Raw genomic sequence first — 22,688 nt, forward strand, 5'->3', positions numbered from 1 at the left:
CTGCTCCTCAGGAAGGTTGGACTGAAGCTTGTAGGCCATTACCTCAATGGTGGACATCCTGCTACTTCCAGAAGCATCAGTCCACAGAACCGTCCACCACATCTCAGGTGTTGTGGATTGCCGCCTTTTCTCCGTTTCACATCTCTCAGACTTGAGTCCTCACAGTGGGAGGTATCTGGTCCATGCTCATGTGAATACAGCCCGACAGTAAAAAACGGACAGAAACGCCACAAAGCTGCACCGGGGAATGAGGCAAACACTTTTATTACCAGCAACCTTGTCGTACATACAGACGTTGAGACCCGTACCCCCCCCCCCCCCCCTCCCCCCTTCTATATGTACACTGAGCATTATGGGTGACGGTAAGGAGGCAGGACAGTCCTGGACCCCCCGCCAATGTGTATGACGAGATTAAAAACAGCAAAAAAATAAAATTCTGGAAAGCGATAAAAAAAATGATAATAGCTATACATCAACATGGTTAAAAAAAACAATACGCAAAACAGTAGAAAAATGCTACAGGAGCGGCCTGCAAGGCTGACAGTCTTAGGCATATACTGTATACGTGACCAACACTGTACGGTAACACAAGGACCCCCCGGGAGACCCCCATAAATAAATTATAAAACACGCACACTTATTAATACTGATAACTAACCGCGTCGGCAGCCGGGGGAGGGGGGAAGTAGAGCAAAGCCCCCCCAATCCAGTTAGAAAAAATAAAATAAAATATGGAAATCTAAAAGACAGAGCCGGCTGCACGCAGCACCACAGACCTCTCTGCTCGGGGCTCCAACAACATGGCGTCTCACGTGGAGCTGGACCCAACTTTGGCAGCCGGTATCTTTGGAAGACAAGACCTTGGCTCATGGGTGGCAGAGGTCATTAAAACAAAAAATGTGGGCGCCAACCCCTTCTTCCCCTAAGCGGCTGTAAACATGGAGGGTCATCAGCTGTGACGGAGCATCCTGGCGGTGGGCACACGTCTGGCCAGATACTCCCATCATCCAGCTGGTGAGAAGGTGAGAGGACAGGAGGGGTGGGGGTGCTGACCGGTATCTTCCCAGCAGTGTCCATGAGACCATGGCGGTGCGGCCCTCTCCCCGATTCTCCATGCACTCAGTCTCTGACTAGAACGGAGACCGCGCCATATTGCACTTCCCACGTCACAGCGAGGCCTAGCATTCCAGTGTCACACCAAACGTCTTGCGGCAGTCCAAGGCCTTGGTGCTGGGGAGCTGAGCCCGCCGCCTGCGCAGTTCTTCCTTTCCCAGGGAACTCCCCAGCTTCTTACATGCAGTCTTGTATTTACTGTCAAATGCAGCTGTGGAGAGAAGGGGCAGCGGGTTACTGGCGGTAATAATGGGGGGCAGCGGGTTACCGGCGGTAATAATGGGGGGCAGCGGGTTACCGGCGGTAATAATGGGGGGCAGCGGGTTACCGGCGGTAATAATGGGGGGCAGCGGGTTACTGGCGGTAATAATGGGGGGCAGCGGGTTACCGGCGGTAATAATGGGGGGCAGAGGGAAGGGGCAGCGGGTTACTGGCGGTAATAATGGGGGGCAGCGGGTTACCGGCGGTAATAATGGGGGGCAGCGGGTTACCGGCGGTAATAATGGGGGGCAGCGGGTTACCGGCGGTAATAATGGGGGGCAGCGGGTTACCGGCGGTAATAATGGGGGGCAGAGGGAAGGGGCAGCGGGTTACTGGCGGTAATAATGGGGGGCAGCGGGTTACCGGCGGTAATAATGGGGGGCAGCGGGTTACCGGCGGTAATAATGGGGGGCAGCGGGTTACCGGCGGTAATAATGGGGGGCAGCGGGTTACCGGCGGTAATAATGGGGGGCAGAGAAGGGGCAGCGGGTTACTGGCGGTAATAATGTGGGGCAGCGGGTTACTGGCGGTAATAATGTGGGGCAGCGGGTTACTGGCGGTAATAATGGGGGGCAGAGAAGGGGCAGTGGGTTACTGGCAGTAATAATGGGGGGCAGCGGGTTACTGGCGGTAATAATGGGGGGCAGAGAAGGGGCAGTGGGTTACTGGCAGTAATAATGGGGGGCAGCGGGTTACTGGCGGTAATAATGGGGGGCAGAGAAGGGGCAGTGGGTTACTGGCGGTAATAATGGGGGGGCAGCGGGTTACTGGCGGTAAAAATGCGGGGCAGAGGGTAACCGGCTGTAATAATGGGGGGAGAGAAGGGGCAGAGGGTAACCGGCTATAATAATGGGGGGCAGAGAAGGGGCAGCGGGTTACTGGCGGTAATAATGGGGGGCAGCAGGTTACTGGCGGTAATAATGGGGGGCAGTGGAGGGGGAGAGAAGGGGCAGTGGGTTACTGGCGTTAATAATGGGGGCAGCGGGATACCGGCGGTAATAATGGGGGGCAGAGGGTTACCGGCGGTAATAATGGGGGGCAGAGGGTTACCGGCGGTAATAATGGGGGGCAGAGGGAAGGGGCAGCGGGTTACTGGCGGTAATAATGGGGGGCAGCGGGTTACTGGCTGTAATAATGGGGGGCAGAGAAGGGGCAGCGGGTTACCGGCTGTAATAATGGGGGGCAGCGGGTTACTGGCGGTAATAATGGGGGGAGAGAAGGGGCAGTGGGTTACTGGTGGTAATAATGGGGGGCAGCGGGTAACTGGCTGTAATAATGGGGGGCAGAGAAGGGGCAGCGGGTTACTGGCGGTAATAATGGGGGGCAGCGGGTTACTGGCGGTAATAATGGGGGGCAGTGGAGGGGGAGAGAAGGGGCAGTGGGTTACTGGCGTTAATAATGGGGGGCAGCGGGATACCGGCGGTAATAATGGGGGGCAGAGGGTTACCGGCGGTAATAATGGGGGGCAGAGGGTTACCGGCTGTAATAATGGGGGGGGAGAGAAGGGGCAGCGGGATACCGGCGGTAATAATGGGGGGCAGCGGGTTACCGGCTGTAATAATGGGGGGCAGCGGGTTACCGGCTGTAATAATGGGGGGGGGAGAGAAGGGGCAGCGGGTTACTGGCGGTAATAATGGGGGGCAGAGAAGGGGCAGCGGGTTACCGGCTGTAATAATGGGGGGCAGCGGGTTACCGGCGGTAATAATGGGGGGCAGAGAAGGGGCAGTGGGTTACCGGCTGTAATAATGGGGGGCAGCGGGTTACCGGCGGTAATAATGGGGGGCAGCGGGTTACCGGCGGTAATAATGGGGGGCAGAGAAGGGGCAGCGGGTTACCGGCGGTAATAATGGGGGGCAGCGGGTTACCGGCGGTAATAATGGGGGGCAGAGAAGGGGCAGCGGGTTACCGGCTGTAATAATGGGGGGCAGCAGGTAACCGGCTGTAATAATGGGGGGCAGTGGGTTACCGGCTGTAATAATGGGGGGCAGTGGGTTACCGGCGGTAATAATGGGGGGCAGAGAAGGGGCAGCGGGTTACCGGCTGTAATAATGGGGGGCAGAGGGTTACCGGCTGTAATATTGGGGGGCAGCAGGTAACCGGCTGTAATAATGGGGGGCAGCAGGTAACCGGCTGTAATAATGGGGGGCAGCAGGTAACCGGCGGTAATAATGGGGGGCAGCGGGTTACCGGCGGTAATAATGGGGGGCAGAGAAGGGGCAGCGGGTTACCGGCTGTAATAATGGGGGGCAGCGGGTTACCGGCGGTAATAATGGGGGGCAGCGGGTTACCGGCGGTAATAATGGGGGGCAGAGAAGGGGCAGCGGGTTACCGGCTGTAATAATGGGGGGCAGCGGGTTACCGGCGGTAATAATGGGGGGCAGCGGGTTACCGGCGGTAATAATGGGGGGCAGAGAAGGGGCAGCGGGTTACCGGCTGTAATAATGGGGGGCAGCGGGTTACCATAGATTTTCCTCACTCCTCCATGAGGTCAGACGTGACTATGAATCATGCAGGAAGCAGGTATTAGAGGGCTTTTCCGGGATATTAATACTGATGCCCTATCCTCAGGGTCTCGGACCCCCGCCGATCAGCTGTCTGAGAAGGTATGGGGGCTCCTCACAGCGCCGTACGTTGTATAGTGGTCATACTTGGTAGTGGGCACTGTGCTTGGTGAGCGGAGAATCCCGGAAAACCCCTTTACCTAACAATGCACCCAGGAAATCCCCAGATCCTAGCCACAGACAGAGGGCTCTGTTCATGAATAGAATGCCACAACAGTGAAGACTGACACACAAAGCAGTGGAAGGAGTCTCCATCACTTACCCACATCCATGTGCTCCCTCCCCAGGGCGGCCATTGTTAGGAGCAGCATCTCTCTGTAGATGCCCCTGAAGAAGGACAGACCAGGGCGAAGGTGTTATTCAGGAACACGGGGCACGACCTACCCTGTGATTACCAGAGGGTAGATGACAACCTACCTCTGGATGATCCGCGGAGGGGAGTTCTGATCCTGCAGGACAGTTAATAGCAGCGAGATGGCTTTATGGACCTCAAAGAGTCCGATGAAGTTCAGGACCTTCTCCAGGAACTCCAGGGTGAAGGGGTGAGAGTGGGAGCGCCAGCCGTGCAGGTGGTTGGGGAGCTTTCCTGTGAGGGCACAGATGTCACCACTGCTCTGTAGGGCTACCAGATGTCCACATCACCCGCCATTACTTACTGTGAAGCTTCCACAGGGCATACATGGGCGGCCAGCATTCCGGGTCCTGCACCAGCACGTCCCATAGTAAGCGGACCCTGATGTGGGGATTACCTGTGACCTGCAGGGCAGGAAGGTTGGGTCAGTCATGCCACCATTAGAGGACCCCCAAGCCCCAGTCTGATGCCCACCTGTGCAGATTGCTGGACATGCTTTGATGCCATAATGAGCTGGGGGAGGTTACTGGGTAGCGCCAGGCGCTGGAAATACCAGACCAGGTTCCAGTAGATGATGGGGTGGTTGTCCACCAGTTCTGGCCGGGACAGGAAGTCACCACCCTCATTCTCCAGCAGGCTCTCCAACTCCTTGCGGAGGACCAAGGGGCAGAGATACGCCACGGTCACCATCTCCGAGTTGACGTCATTGGCGCTCTGCTAATGGAGGAAGGAACACGATGAGGAGAACAGGAGCAGCTCCCCGAACACTTCCAAATCAGCGAGGTCCCCCTCTAGCGTACCTGGACGTCAGGAAACCCGTTACACGGAGCGCGACCCCCCTCCTCATCCAGCACCAGACACTGGTAGCGGTCACTCAAAACAGGTCCACGGCTGACAGCACCTCCATCCACGGCCGCCTCGGAGGGGTCTTCAGAGCTGCAAACACAAGGCAGATAATTAACCCCTGTCAGTAACTACGGGGGCCACTGTCATGCCCATCGAAGAGGGATCCCCCTTTAACCCTCATAGAATCAGCCACTTCAAGGGCTAATAGAATTGTTCTGCCTTTGCCCCTCGTCGTGAGGTTTAGGACGACCGTTCTGTATGAGACCAGCGGACCCTGGGCCCCTAGGGGTAGGGAATCCCTGCGACACAATCAAAGCGGGATCCCAATAATTGTGGGATACAAGGGGTTCTTCTTACGCAGCGGGTCTTCCGGGGAGTAACTGCCCCGACACCACACACGGGACGAGCCTGCCCTCACCTACGCCGTCTCTGCAGGTCCGTGATCTTGACGTTCAGGAGCGGCACAAAGTGCTGTCCACAGAAGGAGCACACGGTCTTCAGGTTGGAGTCATCGGAGGTCCAGCCGGCCATGATGTCTTCATCGTAGATCAAGGAATGACAGGCCGGACACAAGGAGCAGCTGGAGAGCAGGACCTGAGGAGCAGGAGAGGCACCATACACATCATAAGGCAGCCATGCTGGGCAACTGTCGTGGGATGCGATACCCACCTCCACCGCCGGGACGTCCTGGCCTCCATCCAACAGACGCTCTGTGGACTTGTGGATTGTAAAGTTGCAGACTGATGTGTCTGAGGAGTCAGCCTCACTTCCCAAGGACACGGAGCTCTGGAAGATGAAGACAAGAGTGATGGCGCTTCAATGTGGGGATGAAAGAACATTGTGAGCCTCGACCAGTGTGGATGCATCTCACCTCGGAGGCAGTGGACTCGGGTCTTCTACAGCTCTCCTGCTGACTGCCCCAGCCATGATGCTGCTCGAGCACCAGAGGAGAGGGGGTCTCAGAAATACTGTCCGTCTTCCTCAGCAGGGAGGTCCTGGACGGCTTCCTGGAGGGAGTGAGCAGCTGCTGGATCTTGCCAGCCAGGCTCCGTCTCCTCGCCCCGTCCCTGGAGGTGGTGCTGCTGTCCCGGCTCCGGGTGGTCAGGGCTTCTGTGGAGCTCTCGGTCAGGACTACCTCGGAGTCGTCCGAAGTGACTGTCCCGCTGCCTGTGCCGTCCGTGGCAAAGCTGATGTTGGATAAGCTTCCGTTTTCTGAAAGACCGATAATAAGCGGGGTCCCACAAGCTCTTCTGAGAGATACACTCAATGAAGGGCTGACGTCCTGCCTTCTGGTGACCCCTTCAACTTCCAAATCCTCCATCACTAGGGAAGAAAACACATGGCACGTGAGAAAAACAGCACTGTACAGGTTCAGAGAACATAGTCTAAAGACGGTGCCATCTCCTGAGCAGGCGCTATAGCCGCCGGGTGCCTGCTGGTTTCACACAGCAGACATCTGGGTTTATGTATGCGATTGGCGGTAACGCCAACTGCGTTCATATAATCCCTGAAGATGCCATAGTCAATTGTGACCACTGCATCTGAGGCGGCCCGAATGGCTTCCTTGCACTGAGATCTATACAAATGTGGCATCTCTGTAATCCTACTGACCCAGAGAACAGGTCAGTTTTATCTCATAGGGAACGCTGTAAAAACACCCATAAAACTATATAAATGTGGTATCACTGTAATCGTACTGACCGGAGAATGAAGAGAACAGGACAGTTTTATCTCACAGGGAACGCCGTAAACAGAAAACCCATAAAACTATATAAATGTGGTATCACTGTAATCGTACTGACCGGAGAATGAAGAGAACAGGTCAGTTTTATCTCATAGGGAACGCTGTAAAAACAAAACCCATAAACTATATAAATGTGGTATCACTGTAATCGTACTGACCGGAGAATGAAGAGAACAGGTCAGTTTTATCTCATAGAGAACGCTGTAAACAGAAAACCCATAAAACTATATAAATGTGGTATCACTGTAATCGTACTGAGCGGAGAATGAAGAGAACAGGTCAGTTTTATCTCATAGGGAACGCTATAAATACAAAACCCATAAACTATATAAATGTGGTATCACTGTAATCGTACTGAGCGGAGAATGAAGGGAACAGGTCAGTTTTATCTCATAGAGAACACTGTAAAAACAAAACCCATAAAACTATATAAATGTGGTATCTCTGTAATCGTACTGACCGGAGAATGAAGAGAACAGGTCAGTTTCATCTCATAGGGAACACTGTAAACACAAAACCCATAAAACTATATAAATGTGGTATCACTGTAATCGTACTGACCCAGAGAATGAGGAGAACAGGTCAGTTTTATCTCATAGGGAACGCTGTAAAAACAAAACCCATAAAACTATATAAATGTGGTATCACTGTAATCGTACTGAGCGGAGAATGAGGAGAACAGGACAGTTTTATCTCATAGGGAACACTGTAAAAACAAAACCCATAAACTATATAAATGTGGTATCTCTGTAATCGTACTGACCCGGAGAATGAAGGGAACAGGTCAGTTTTATCTCATAGGGAACGCTGTAAAAACAAAACCCATAAACTATATAAATGTGGTATCACTGTAATCGTACTGACCCAAAGAATGAAGAGAACAGGACAGTTTTATCTCATAGGGAACGCTGTAAGACAGAACCCATAAAACTATATAAATGTGGTATCACTGTAATCGTACTGAGCGGAGAATGAAGAGAACAGGTCAGTTTTATCTCATAGGGAACGCTATAAATACAAAACCCATAAAACTATATAAAAGTGGTATCACTGTAATCGTACTGACCGGAGAATGAAGAGAACAGGTCAGTTTTATCTCATAGGGAACGCTGTAAGACAGAACCCATAAAGCTATATAAATGTGGTATCACTGTAATCTTACTGACCCAAAGAATGAAGAGAACAGGACAGTTTTATCTCATAGGGAACGCTGTAAGACAGAACCCATAAAGCTATATAAATGTGGTATCACTGTAATCGTACTGAGCGGAGAATGAAGAGAACAGGTCAGTTTTATCTCATAGGGAACGCTGTAAATACAAAACCCATAAAACTATATAAATGTGATATCACTGTAATCGTACTGACCCGGAGAATGAAGAGAACAGGACAGTTTTATCTCATAGGGAAAGCTGTAAAAAAACAAAACCCATAAAACTATATAAATGTGGTATCACTGTAATCATACTGACCGGAGAATGAAGAGAACGGCTCAGTTTTATCTCATAGAGAACGCTGTAAACAGAAAACCCATAAAACTATATAAATGTGGTATCTCTGTAATCGTACTGACCGGAGAATGAAGAGAACAGGACAGTTTTATCTCCTAGGGAACGCTGTAAACACAAAACCCATAAAACTATATAAATGTGGTATCACTGTAATCGTACTGACCGGAGAATGAAGAGAACAGGTCAGTTTTATCTCATAGAGAACGCTGTAAACACAAAACCCATAAAACTATATAAATGTGGTATCACTGTAATCGTACTGACCCGGAGAATGAAGGGAACAGGACAGTTTATCTCATAGGGAAAGCTGTAAACACAAAACCCATAAAACTATATAAATGTGGTATCACTGTAATCGTACTGAGCGGAGAATGAAGAGAACAGGTCAGTTTTATCTCATAGGGAACGCTGTAAAAACAAAACCCATAAAACTATATAAATGTGGTATCACTGTAATCGTACTGACCCGGAGAATGAGGAGAACAGGTCAGTTTTATCTTATAGGGAACGCTGTAAAAACAACCCATAAACTATATAAATGTGGAATCACTGTAATCGTACTGAGCGGAGAATGAAGAGAACAGGACAGTTTTATCTCATAGGGAACGCTGTAAAAACACCCATAAAACTATATAAATGTGGTATCGCTGTAATCGTACTGACCCGGAGAATGAAGAGAACAGGTCAGTTTTATCTCATAGGGAACGCTATAAATACAAAACCCATAAAACTATATAAAAGTGGTATCACTGTAATCGTACTGAGCGGAGAATGAAGAGAACAGGTCAGATTTATCTCATAGGGAACTCTAAACACAAAACCCATAAAACTATATAAATGTGGTATCTCTGTAATCGTACTGACCCGGAGAATGAAGAGAACAGGTCAGTTTTATCTCATAGGGAACGCTGTAAACAGAAAACCCATAAAACTATATAAATGTGGTATCACTGTAATCGTACTGACCCGGAGAATGAGGAGAACAGGTCAGTTTTATCTCATAGGGAACACTGTAAAAACAAAACCCATAAAACTATATAAATGTGGTATCACTGTAATCGTACTGACCGGAGAATGAAGAGAACAGGTCAGTTTTATCTCATAGGGAACGCTGTAAAAACAAAACCCATAAAACTATATAAATGTGGTATCACTGTAATCGTACTGACCGGAGAATGAAGAGAACAGGTCAGTTTTATCTCATAGGGAACGCTGTAAAAACAAAACCCATAAACTATATAAATGTGGTATCACTGTAATCGTACTGAGCGGAGAATGAAGAGAACAGGACAGTTTTATCTCATAGGGAACGCTGTAAACAGAAAACCCATAAAACTATATAAATGTGGTATCACTGTAATTGTACTGACCCGGAGAATGAAGAGAACAGGACAGTTTTATCTCATAGGGAACGCTGTAAAAACAAAACCCATAAAACTATATAAATGTGGTATCACTGTAATCATACTGACCGGAGAATGAAGAGAACGGGTCAGTTTTATCTCATAGAGAACGCTGTAAACACAAAACCCATAAAACTATATAAATGTGGTATCACTGTAATCGTACTGACCCGGAGAATGAAGAGAACAGGACAGTTTTATCTCATAGGGAACGCTGCAAACACAAAACCCATAAAACTATATAAATGTGGTATCTCTGTAATCGTACTGAGCGGAGAATGAAGAGAACAGGTCAGTTTTATCTCATAGGGAACGCTGTAAACACAAAACCCATAAAACTATATAAATGTGGTATCACTGTAATCGTACTGACCGGAGAATGAAGGGAACAGGTCAGTTTTATCTCATAGGGAACGCTGTAAATACAAAACCCATAAAACTATATAAATGTGGTATCACTGTAATCGTACTGACCCGGAGAATGAAGAGAACAGGACAGTTTTATCTCATAGGGAAAGCTGTAAAAACAAAACCCATAAAACTATATAAATGTGGTATCACTGTAATCGTACTGACCCGGAGAATGAAGAGAACAGGACAGTTTTATCTCATAGGGAACGCTGTAAAAACAAAACCCATAAAACTATATAAATGTGGTATCACTGTAATCGTACTGACCGGAGAATGAAGAGAACAGGTCAGTTTTATCTCATAGGGAACGCTGTAAAAACACCCATAAAAGTATATAAATGTGGTATCACTGTAATCGTACTGACCGGAGAATAAAGAGAACAGGTCAGTTTTATCTTAGAGGGAACACTGTAAACACAAAACCCATAAAACTATATAAATGTGGTATCACTGTAATCGTACTGACCCGGAGAATGAAGGGAACAGGACAGTTTATCTCATAGGGAACACTGTAAACACAAAACCCATAAAACTATATAAATGTGGTATCTCTGTAATCGTACTGACCGGAGAATGAAGAGAACAGGTCAGATTTATCTCATAGGGAACGCTGTAAACACAAAACCCATAAAACTATATAAATGTGGTATCACTGTAATCGTACTGATCCGGAGAATGAAGAGAACAGGTCAGATTTATCTCATAGGGAACGCTGTAAACACAAAACCCATAAAACTATATAAATGTGGTATCACTGTAATCGTACTGACCCGGAGAATGAAGAGAACAGATCAGTTTTATCTCATAGGGAACGCTGTAAAAACACCCATAAAACTATATAAATGTGGTATCACTGTAATCGTACTGATCCGGAGAATGAAGAGAACAGGTCAGATTTATCTCATAGGGAACGCTGTAAAAATAACCCATAAAACTATATAAATGTGGTATCTCTGTAATCGTACTGATCCGGAGAATGAAGAGAACAGATCAGTTTTATCTCATAGGGAACGCTGTAAAAATAACCCATAAAACGATATAAATGTGGTATCACTGTAATCGTACTGAGCGGAGAATGAAGAGAACAGGTCAGTTTTATCTCATAGAGAACGCTGTAAAAACAAAACCCATAAAACTATATAAATGTGGTATCACTGTAATCGTACTGACCCGGAGAATGAAGAGAACAGATCAGTTTTATCTCATAGGGAACGCTGTAAAAACACCCATAAAACTATATAAATGTGGTATCACTGTAATCGTACTGATCCGGAGAATGAAGAGAACAGGTCAGATTTATCTCATAGGGAACGCTGTAAAAATAACCCATAAAACTATATAAATGTGGTATCTCTGTAATCGTACTGATCCGGAGAATGAAGAGAACAGATCAGTTTTATCTCATAGGGAACGCTGTAAAAATAACCCATAAAACTATATAAATGTGGTATCACTGTAATCGTACTGAGCGGAGAATGAAGAGAACAGGACAGTTTTATCTCATAGGGAACGCTGTAAAAACACCCATAAAACTATATAAATGTGGTATCACTGTAATCGTACTGACCGGAGAATGAAGAGAACAGGTCAGATTTATCTCATAGGGAACGCTGTAAAAATAACCCATAAAACTATATAAATGTGGTATCACTGTAATCGTACTGAGCGGAGAATGAAGAGAACAGGTCAGTTTTATCTCATAGGGAACGCTGTAAAAACACCCATAAAACTATATAAATGTGGTATCACTGTAATCGTACTGACCGGAGAATGAAGAGAACAGGTCAGTTTTATCTCATAGGGAACGCTGTAAAAACAAAACCCATAAAAAGTACAACTTGTCTCACAAAAAAAGCCCTCATATGTATATGTGAACAGAAAAATAAAAAAGTTATGGCTCCGGGAAGGAGTGAAACCCGGACTGTTTACCGGTAAACGCCATGCAAACTGGTGTCTCCCTAATGAGGGGTGCTATAACAGTCCCATAATGCACCGGGCTACATCCTTGTCACTCACAGTGCGTCATCTCCAGCATGCAAACGTCACTCTGGGTACAACCAATGCTCCTGCTCTTCACCAGTTTCCCGATTGTGGGGTCCTCAGGGACCCGGCTTGTGTCTCCGGCCCAGGTGGTCTGACGGACCAGGTTCAGCCGCGGGGGCAGGTCGGCCGAGCAGCTGTTATATTTCCAGCGATCTGCAAAGCAAAAGCAATGTACATCAGTCGCCCGCTGTCCGCACCCCCAGACCTGGCGCTGGAGAGGGGCAGCAAAGCCCCGGAGCTGGCCGGCGGCAGCACATTGAGCGATTTAGGGCCTTATCTAAGGTGTATACGAGCTTAGGGGTCTGGTCTGAGGTCTGATTAATTTACAAGTCTGCTCCATGAATGCATTTAGAATTCTGGGTTCTGAGTGTAGAAATTGGGTCTGGGGTGTGGAGTTATTTTCAGGGTGCAGTCTGGGGTGTGGAGTTATTTTCGGGGTCCAGTCTGGGGTGTGGAGTTATTTTCAGGGTGCAGTCTGGGGTGTGGAGTTATTTTCAGGGTGCAGTCTGGGGTGTGGAGTTATTTTCGGGGTCCAGTCTGAGGTGTGGAGTTATTTTCAGGGTGCAGTCTGGGGTGTGGAGTTATTTTCAGGGTGCAGTCTGGGGTGTGGAGTTATTTTCGGGGTCCAGTCTGGGGTGTGGAGTTATTTTCAGGGTGCAGTCTGGGGTGTGGAGTTATTTTCAGGGTGCAGTCTGGGGTGTGGAGTTATTTTCAGGGTGCAGTCTGGGGTGTGGAGTTATTTTCAGGGTGCAGTCTGAGGTGTGGAGTTATTTTCGGCGTCCAGTCTGAGGTGTGGAGTTATTTTCGGCGTCCAGTCTGAGGTGTGGAGTTATTTTCGGCGTCCAGTCTGAGGTGTGGAGTTACTTTCGGGGTCCAGTCTGGGGTGTGGAGTTATTTTCGGGGTCCAGTCTGGGGTGTGGAGTTATTTTCGGGGTCCAGTCTGGGGTGTGGAGTTATTTTCGGGGTCCAGTCTGGGGTGTGGAGTTATTTTCGGCGTCCAGTCTGAGGTGTGGAGTTACTTTCGGCGTCCAGTCTGAGGTGTGGAGTTACTTTCGGGGTCCAGTCTGGGGTGTGGAGTTTTTTTCGGGGTCCAGTCTGGGGTGTGGAGTTACTTTCAGGGTCCAGTCTGGGGTGTGGAGTTATTTTCGGGGTCCAGTCTGGGGTGTGGAGTTATTTTCGGGGTCCAGTCTGGGGTGTGGATCTATTTTCGGCGTCCAGTCTGGGGTGTGGAGTTATTTTCGGGGTCCAGTCTGGGGTGTGGATCTATTTTCGGCGTCCAGTCTGGGGTGTGGATCTATTTTCGGCATCCAGTCTGGGGTGTGGATCTATTTTCGGGGTCCAGTCTGGGGTGTGGAGTTATTTTCGGGGTCCAGTCTGGGGTGTGGAGTTATTTTCGGCGTCCAGTCTGGGGTGTGGATCTATTTTCGGCGTCCAGTCTGGGGTGTGGATCTATTTTCGGCGTCCAGTCTGGGGTGTGGATCTATTTTCGGCGTCCAGTCTGGGGTGTGGATCTATTTTCGGCGTCCAGTCTGGGGTGTGGATCTATTTTCGGCGTCCAGTCTGGGGTGTGGATCTATTTTCGGCGTCCAGTCTGGGGTGTGGATCTATTTTCGGCGTCCAGTCTGGGGTGTGGATCTATTTTCGGCGTCCAGTCTGGGGTGTGGATCTATTTTCGGCGTCCAGTCTGGGGTGTGGATCTATTTTCGGCGTCCAGTCTGGGGTGTGGATCTATTTTCAGCGTCCAGTCTGGGGTGTGGATCTATTTTCAGCGTCCAGTCTGGGGTGTGGATTCCCCCAAGTCTTCGGAACTTTTAATCAGAAGCTGTAGGGTTTGTCACTTGGGGGTCAGGGGCTGGTTATGAGTGTCCCTCACCTCTTGACCTGTTTTTTGCCATGTCCTCACTGGGTGGAGGAGACTCGGACCAGGGTTCTCTGTGACGGAGGGGCTGACGGAACTGGGCGGCTCCCATAACCACGTTCCTCAGTTTCGCCCAGTGGAGTCGTCCACTCTGACTGCTGGACGGCCACTTGCTCTCCAGCACAGCCTGCAAGGGGATACGGAGAGGTGAATGCCACACATCCCAATGACCCCCCCACCCCCCCTCCGCCACGCAGCTCCCCTACAACGCACCTTATTGTAATATCCATACGTTATGGCGTTTGGGACAATCCCGGCTTTCCTCATCTCCAGCATGACACGCACTGCCAGGACCGGTTCGCCGTACTGACCGCACAGCTGCATCAGGATGCGGTAACAAACCTGGGAGGAGAGACGGAAGGATGAACTGTACCAAGACACACAGACAGGGGGGTCAATAACAAGGGAATGTACCAAAACTGGCTGCCACAAATACAGTCCACAGTAAAGTCCCTAGTTAGTCTCCTTCCCCCTCTGGCAGTCTCCTTTCTACTATAGCAGCCATAAATACAGTCCACAGTAAAGTCCCTAGTTAGTCTCCTTCCCCCTCTGGCAGTCTCCTTTCTACTATAGCAGCCATATAGTCCACAGTAAGTTCCATAGTTAGTCTCCTTCCCCCTCTGGCAGTCTCCTTTCTACTATAGCAGCCATATAGTCCACAGTAAGTTCCATAGTTAGTCTCCTTCCCCCTCTGGCAGTCTCCTTTCTACTATAGCAGCCATATAGTCCACAGTAAGTTCCATAGTTAGTCTCCTTCCCCCTCTGGCAGTCTCCTTTCTACTATAGCAGCCATAAATACAGTCCACAGTAAGTTCCATAGTTAGTCTCCTTCCCCCTCTGGCAGTCTCCTTTCTACTATAGCAGCCATAAATACAGTCCACAGTAAAGTCCCTAGTTAGTCTCCTTCCCCCTCTGGCAGTCTCCTTTCTACTATAGCAGCCATATAGTCCACAGTAAGTTCCATAGTTAGTCTCCTTCCCCCTCTGGCAGTCTCCTTTCTACTATAGCAGCCATATAGTCCACAGTAAGTTCCATAGTTAGTCTTCTTCCCCCTCTGGCAGTCTCCTTTCTACTATAGCAGCCATAAATACAGTCCACAGTAAAGTCCCTAGTTAGTCTCCTTCCCCCTCTGGCAGTCTCCTTTCTACTATAGCAGCCATATAGTCCACAGTAAGTTCCATAGTTAGTCTCCTTCCCCCTCTGGCAGTCTCCTTTCTACTATAGCAGCCATAAATACAGTCCACAGTAAGTTCCATAGTTAGTCTCCTTCCCCCTCTGGCAGTCTCCTTTCTACTATAGCAGCCATAAATACAGTCCACAGTAAAGTCCCTAGTTAGTCTCCTTCCCCCTCTGGCAGTCTCCTTTCTACTATAGCAGCCATATAGTCCACAGTAAGTTCCATAGTTAGTCTCCTTCCCCCTCTGGCAGTCTCCTTTCTACTATTTCAGCCATATAGTCCACAGTAAGTTCCATAGTTAGTCTCCTTCCCCCTCTGGCAGTCTCCTTTCTACTATAGCAGCCATATAGTCCACAGTAAGTTCCATAGTTAGTCTCCTTCCCCCTCTGGCAGTCTCCTTTCTACTATAGCAGCCATAAATACAGTCCACAGTAAGTTCCATAGTTAGTCTCCTTCCCCCTCTGGCAGTCTCCTTTCTACTATAGCAGCCATAAATACAGTCCACAGTAAGTTCCATAGTTAGTCTCCTTCCCCCTCTGGCAGTCTCCTTTCTACTATAGCAGCCACAAATATAGCCCCTAGTAAGCTCCCAGTCAATGTCACCACAATGGGGTCTTACCGCGCATAAACACCCCTCACCTCATCGGGCAACACAACATTCTTGGTCTCCAGCTGCTTTAGTGCATCGTACGCCAACTGCAGAGCTCGCACCTTAGAGGCCGTGGCTCTGACAAACGTGGGCAGGTAGATGAACCACAGCCCATAGCAGTGCCCCAGGAGGCATTTCGCCCACATCTCGGGCATGGAGGAATAGATATGTGCCACACGCTGTGCAGATTTGATCTCCTGAGAGATAGAAGGTCGGCAGGTTAGGGTCACAGCTGAGGGCCTCACAGTCACTGTTAACCGCTTCCTTACCTGTTTGGTGCGTCGCGGTGCCGGACTGCTGGGAGCACTGGTTTTTAATTGGCTCGGTGGTGCCAAAAGAAAGTCCTGGGGCAGCTCGAATAAATCTGTCTGCAGGATGGGGAAACTTTCATACCTGAGGGGGGAGAAGTACGGGACGGACTCAGCAGGGGGCGCTACAATATACACAAGACAATAAAATGGCGCAGTAAATGAGATAAAGTCTGACTTGTAACGCGCTGGCGGTTCTGTCCCGTTCGGGTCCATCGGTTGCTCCGCCGGCATGATGAACACCGTGTGCTCGCTCCGTTGGGACTCGTCCAGCTCCACCAAGTGCAGGTCCTCCATTTTCTCCCCTTCCACTTGCACCTAGAAAGTAGAGCTTTAGAATTCGAGAGGGTCCTGAAGTTGGTGGAACCCAGGGACGGGCGCACTTACCTTCTCCACGCAGTTGTCGAAAAACTCGAGCGAAGCTTGGCGGTCACTGACGAAGGAGCAATCCTCTATGAACTGCATGAACATCTGCGTCTTCACCATCTGGGCGTAGAACTTGTGGTGAGCGCGGTCTCTGGACTTCCGGAAGCCTGCAGGCGGTCACAGCGCTGCGTCACCTCTGCTGCCCGTTATCAGCCTCCTCCTCCCCCACCCTGGTGCTCACCTACCCTCCAGGTTGAACAGGTTGCTGGAGTCCCGCGTCCTCTCTGAGGGGGCCTGGGTTATCGGCAGCAGGTAGGAGCGGTAGCCTTTGAAGAGACAGGCCATGAAGCGCAGGAAGGAGGCGCGCACGTCCAGCTCCAGCTGCTTCCGCCGCCCGTAAATCAGGTCGTAATCTTTCAGCAGAAATTCTAAAGATGCTTCTTCCATGGGCTTGTTATACACTGAGGGGGGCAAAACCAAGATGGGGGAGGGTATAAATAAAACGCACATATATACACCACATGCTATACAATCCCTCTGTATGGAAGAGCGCGACAGACACTGCCATATACAATCCCTAGTCAGTCTCCTTCCCCTGCTGGCAGCTGAAATATCATCTATCAATAGAAGGACGCATGAGAGACTGAGGGCGGCAAAGCCAAGATGGGGGAGGAAACAAGTAAAACGCACATACACACTGCATGGTACAGACACTGCCATATACAATCCCTAGTCAGTCTCCTTCCCCCCCTGGCAGCTGAAATATCATCTTTCAGTAGAAAGACGCTTGAGAGACTGAGGGCGGCAAAGCCAAGATGGGGGAGGAAACAAGTAAAACACACATACACACTGCATGGTACAGACACTGCCATATACAATCCCTAGTCAGTCTCCTTCCCCTGCTGGCAGCTGAAATATCATCTATCAATCGAAGGATGCATGAGAGACTGAGGGCGGCAAAGCCAAGATGGGGGAGGAAACAAGTAAAACACACATACACACTGCATGGTACAGACACTGCCATATACAATCCCTAGTCAGTCTCCTTCCCCTGCTGGCAGCTGAAATATCATCTATCAATAGAAGGACGCATGAGAGACTGAGGGCGGCAAAGCCAAGATGGGGGAGGAAACAAGTAAAACACACATACACACTGCATGGTACAGACACTGCCATATACAATCCCTAGTCAGTCTCCTTCCCCTGCTGGCAGCTGAAATCTAGACTGATGGACATGTCTGAAGCATACAGACAGTGTGACAGCGGCCTTACTCTCGTCCAGCTGCTTGTGCAGGTCGCTCAGGCAGTTGCGCAGCACCTTGCAGGGTTTGCGCGGCAGCATCTGATACGTAGGGATCTTCTTCTCTTCACTCCTGGAATAGAAGAAAGACATGGAGCAGCGGCTTCAGTGGGCCCTCCATGACTGCCGCCATCCTGCACCCCGATCACACTTACTGGAACAGAGTATTGGTGTCCAGGTCCACGCACAGGACGTCTTGTGGGGGGTCGTGGAGGTCAAAGTAGCTGGAATGGATCCCCACGATGAACGGTACGGGAGCACAGAGGACGTCAGAGAGGGTGAGGGGGCAGAGTGGGATGTAAGGGCACTGCCAGCGGAGCGGGAAGATGATCTGCAGAGACAGGAGGAAGGTCCAGTCAGAACACGACTCTGCCCCTCCCCCTGCAGACCAGTATATGAGGGCACGGAGCACGCACCGACACCAGGGCTTCTCCCACGCTGGTCAGCACGTCCGGCCTCTGAGAGTGGATCAGCAGCTTCTGCTCGGTCACTACGGCCAGGAGTAAGGTCACCGCGTTCTCCGGGCCCAGATTCTGCAAGAACGTCACATAACTGGCCCCGCTGCAACAAGATAACCGGGTCAGAGCCAGGGGTTAATGTAATCCACAGCCTTATTACACCCCCCCCCAGGAGGAGACCCAGCATTATTACACCCCCCCCCCAGGAGGAGACCCAGCCTTATTACACCCCCCCCAGGAGGAGACCCAGCCTTATTACACCCCCCCCCCCCCCAGGAGGAGACCCAGCCTTATTACACCCCACCAGGAGGAGACCCAGCCTTATTACACCCCCCCCTAGGAGGAGACCCAGCCTTATTACACCCCCCCCCCCCAGGAGGAGACCCAGCATTATTACACCCCCCCCCCCAGGAGGAGACCCAGCATTATTACACCCCCCCCCCCAGGAGGAGACCCAGCATTATTACACCCCCCCCCCCCCCCAGGAGGAGACCCAGCATTATTACACCCCCCCCCCCCCCAGGAGGAGACCCAGCATTATTACACCCCCCCCCCCCCCCAGGAGGAGACCCAGCATTATTACACCCCCCCCCCCCCCCAGGAGGAGACCCAGCATTATTACACCCCCCCCCCCCAGGAGGAGACCCAGCATTATTACACCCCCCCCCCCCCAGGAGGAGACCCAGCATTATTACACCCCCCCCCCCCCCCAGGAGGAGACCCAGCATTATTACACCCCCCCCCCCCAGGAGGAGACCCAGCATTATTACACCCCCCCCCCCCAGGAGGAGACCCAGCATTATTACACCCCCCCCCCCCAGGAGGAGACCCAGCATTATTACACCCCCCCCCCCAGGAGGAGACCCAGCCTTATTACACCCCCCCCCCCCCCCCCAGGAGGAGACCCAGCCTTATTACACCCCCCCCCCCCCCCCCAGGAGGAGACCCAGCCTTATTACACCCCCCCCCCCCCAGGAGGACATCTGTATGAATACCCCTGCAGTCTTATTACACTACATGTCTTCAGTATCAAGCGCTGGGGATGGAAAGCTGCTGATGCCACACTTCTGCTGCCAGGCCAGGGAAGCTCAGAGGGCAGAATACGGGGCGGCACACCACGTACCCTCTCTCTGCCAAGTACAGAAGGCATTTACTGCCCCCTGTGGGGGGATGTGGGTATCGCATATGGACACTAAAACAGAGACATGGGTTCCTGCAGATTTCGCCTCCATCTTACCTGAGGGGCAGCGGTGAGGACACGGGCTGGCACAGGAGAACGTTGTCATAAGGAGACATCTGCGGGGAGAGACGAGAGGGGCGTTAGGTGCCAGCCTGGTACAGAGGGTTCCTAGCTGGCACCTGACTGAGGGGCACTCACCTGGATGAGGATGCGCGGACGCTGCGGTGAGGGGAAAGGAACATTGAACATGAAGTTTGAAACGTGTCTGTGAAGAGAAAGGAAAATGATGAGCTTTATTGGTAGAAGATGATTCCCAGAATGAAAGGTCCATGGAGCACTGGGTGACGGCGGCCATATTGGACTCACTTCTCTATGGGGAGCACATGGGGTCCAGAGATGGAGTAACGATAGATGAAGGTCAGGAACTTCTGGAACACATCGAAGAACGGCCAGCGGGACAGGACGCAGATGCTCTTCTTGGTCTGGACGGACTTGCTGCTCACCGGGCGCTTGTCCACCACGCTGAGGAGGCCGAGGCGCTGGCACTGCTTCTCCGTCAGGTGCTCCCGCGGGTACTGCTCATAGAACTGGATGGCAGCGCCGTACACCTGCAGGAAGGAGACGGCGTTACCCCAGAGCCCCTCCCGTCAGGCGGCACAGCGGGCTCAGGACTCACCTTGTCTCCGGAGGCTTCGGTCAGTACGAAGGTGGAGAAGACGGGCAGGTGGTACTTGGTGTTCAGGGACCAGCTCTCGATGGTCGCCCCCATGGGCAGGCAGAACATCGCCACCAGTTCCGGAAAAGAGAACATATCATTGTCCGTCTCAGGAAACCGGCTGATGACTCCTACAGACAAGACAGGGTTAAATAACAGACCATGATCTGAGAGGTGCATGATGGGAAACGCTGCATGTACTTGGCTGAGACGGGGTTAACAGCTGTAAAGCTCGGGGGACTGACCTGCTTCGTACACCAGGCTGTGCACCTTGGCCATCGCCTTCTTGTAGCAGAGGAACAGAGCCGGGCCGAACTGCAGGACAGGAGAGAGCGGTCAGGGGAGGGGGGCATGGCGCAACATGTCGGGGGTCCCTCTGAACTGCCCCATGACTGGGACCGAACTGCGGGACAGGAGAGAGCGGTCAGGGGGGGGGGGCATGGCGCAACATGTCGGGGGTCCCTCTGAACTGCCCCATGACTGGGACCGAACTGCGGGACAGGAGAGAGCGGTCAGGGGAGGGGGGCATGGCGCAACATGTCGGGGGTCCCTCTGAACTGCCCCATGACTGGGACCGAACTGCGGGACAGGAGAGAGCGGTCAGGGGGGGGGGGCATGGCGCAACATGTCGGGGGTCCCTCTGAACTGCCCCATGACTGGGACCGAACTGCGGGACAGGAGAGAGCGGTCAGGGGGGGGCATGGCGCAACATGTCGGGGGTCCCTCTGAACTGCCCCATGACTGGGACCGAACTGCAGGACAGGAGAGAGCGGTCAGGGGAGGGGGGCATGGCGCAACATGTCGGGGGTCCCTCTGAACTGCCCCATGACTGGGACCGAACTGCGGGACAGGAGAGAGCGGTCAGGGGGGGGCATGGCGCAACATGTCGGGGGTCCCTCTGAACTGCCCCATGACTGGGACCGAACTGCGGGACAGGAGAGAGCGGTCAGGGGAGGGGGGCATGGCGCAACATGTCGGGGGTCCCTCTGAACTGCCCCATGACTGGGACCGAACTGCGGGACAGGAGAGAGCGGTCAGGGGAGGGGGGCATGGCGCAACATGTCGGGGGTCCCTCTGAACTGCCCCATGACTGGGACCGAACTGCGGGACAGGAGAGAGCGGTCAGGGGGGGGCATGGCGCAACATGTCGGGGGTCCCTCTGAACTGCCCCATGACTGGGACCGAACTGCAGGACAGGAGAGAGCGGTCAGGGGGGGGGCATGGCGCAACATGTCGGGGGTCCCTCTGAACTGCCCCATGACTGGGACCGAACTGCGGGACAGGAGAGAGCGGTCAGGGGGGGGCATGGCGCAACATGTCGGGGGTCCCTCTGAACTGCCCCATGACTGGGACCGAACTGCAGGACAGGAGAGAGCGGTCAGGGGGGGGGCATGGCGCAACATGTCGGGGGTCCCTCTGAACTGCCCCATGACTGGGACCGAACTGCGGGACAGGAGAGAGCGGTCAGGGGGGGGCATGGCGCAACATGTCGGGGGTCCCTCTGAACTGCCCCATGACTGGGACCGAACTGCGGGACAGGAGAGAGCGGTCAGGGGGGGGCATGGCGCAACATGGAAGTCATCAGACAGACAGTGAATGACCGGGGCTGGCTGGGACTGCAGCTCTGGATGTGACTGGAGTGGTGCCCGGCTCACCATGCTGGTGTTGAGGTTTCGGTCCACCTTGCAGAAGGTGTGGGGGGTGCTGTCGCCCTTGTTGGGGTTTATGATGCAGATGTCCATCACCCCCAGGGTGTTCAGCCCCAGCGACTCCGGTGCCCGCTTGTAGGTGAGGAAGGTCTTGGGATGGCCGGGGGCACCAGAGCTCAGGTTGGCAGAGTGGCTGTAGGGCGTGGTGTCGATGACCTGGCAGCCGGGCCGCAGAGTCTCCTTCCCCTCATAGTAGACCCTGGGAAGAAGAGACATCCATGTTGACATGGCGCCCGCACAGTCCACAGAGCGGCACAGTCCGCTCCTCACCCCAGCTCCGTGATGGGCGTCTTGTCCCGGCTGCGGCAGTAGCACAGGTACATCTGCTGGTTGGTGATGAAGCTGGCGCTGAGGTCGGCCGAGTGGCCCCCCGGGGTCTTCTCAATGCAGGTGAATCCATGGGGCACCTCCTCGGACTGGGACCGGATGATGACCGCCACATCGGTCACAGGTTCCGCCGGCCGCGACAGCCTCTGGCGGTTCTCCTCTTCCAGCGGCCGAGATGTCGCCGTTAACCCCGCGACCACAAAGTAATCCACCAGCTTCGGTGGCCCCTCCTCCATCATGACTGCATCTCATGGGCGCTGTGGGAATGTAAGGAGGGCAAAGGTTAAAGGGGCTTACCCGCATCACAAGGGATGGGCGGGGGACTGCCGGATATAG

The 22,688-nt window shown here is 52.0% G+C and overlaps 1 protein-coding gene across 3 annotated transcripts in view; it reads right to left on the reverse strand.

The window, feature by feature from the left end:
• Nucleotides 1-1,088: 1,088 nt before the first annotated feature.
• DENND4B (DENN domain containing 4B) overlaps nt 1,089-22,688 on the reverse strand; it is a 30,566-nt gene continuing 8,966 nt past the window's right edge. Inside the window, exons 2-28 of one of the 3 annotated variants that reach the window (XM_040412617.1) lie at nt 22,296-22,609; nt 21,972-22,224; nt 20,562-20,631; nt 20,278-20,447; nt 19,968-20,209; nt 19,800-19,866; nt 19,659-19,717; nt 18,380-18,524; nt 18,119-18,294; nt 17,936-18,036; nt 16,909-17,124; nt 16,685-16,830; nt 16,476-16,615; nt 16,259-16,382; nt 15,980-16,186; nt 14,377-14,505; nt 14,119-14,290; nt 12,219-12,398; nt 6,005-6,456; nt 5,803-5,919; nt 5,552-5,727; nt 5,088-5,223; nt 4,762-5,004; nt 4,592-4,691; nt 4,353-4,521; nt 4,198-4,262; nt 1,089-1,324 (exon numbers count right to left, since the gene is read on the reverse strand). In XM_040412617.1, coding sequence (XP_040268551.1) covers nt 1,179-1,324; nt 4,198-4,262; nt 4,353-4,521; nt 4,592-4,691; nt 4,762-5,004; nt 5,088-5,223; nt 5,552-5,727; nt 5,803-5,919; nt 6,005-6,456; nt 12,219-12,398; nt 14,119-14,290; nt 14,377-14,505; nt 15,980-16,186; nt 16,259-16,382; nt 16,476-16,615; nt 16,685-16,830; nt 16,909-17,124; nt 17,936-18,036; nt 18,119-18,294; nt 18,380-18,524; nt 19,659-19,717; nt 19,800-19,866; nt 19,968-20,209; nt 20,278-20,447; nt 20,562-20,631; nt 21,972-22,224; nt 22,296-22,591 — 4,497 coding nt within the window. In that variant the 5' untranslated portion in view covers nt 22,592-22,609 and the 3' untranslated portion in view covers nt 1,089-1,178. The remainder of the gene's footprint in view (nt 1,325-4,197; nt 4,263-4,352; nt 4,522-4,591; nt 4,692-4,761; nt 5,005-5,087; nt 5,224-5,551; nt 5,728-5,802; nt 5,920-6,004; nt 6,457-12,218; nt 12,399-14,118; nt 14,291-14,376; nt 14,506-15,979; nt 16,187-16,258; nt 16,383-16,475; nt 16,616-16,684; nt 16,831-16,908; nt 17,125-17,935; nt 18,037-18,118; nt 18,295-18,379; nt 18,525-19,658; nt 19,718-19,799; nt 19,867-19,967; nt 20,210-20,277; nt 20,448-20,561; nt 20,632-21,971; nt 22,225-22,295; nt 22,610-22,688) is intronic. The other 2 variants (XM_040412616.1, XM_040412618.1) reach the window with 2 other exon arrangements.

Source organism: Bufo bufo, chromosome 11 (genome assembly GCF_905171765.1).
Source record: "Bufo bufo chromosome 11, aBufBuf1.1, whole genome shotgun sequence".
Classification (NCBI taxonomy): domain Eukaryota; kingdom Metazoa; phylum Chordata; class Amphibia; order Anura; family Bufonidae; genus Bufo; species Bufo bufo.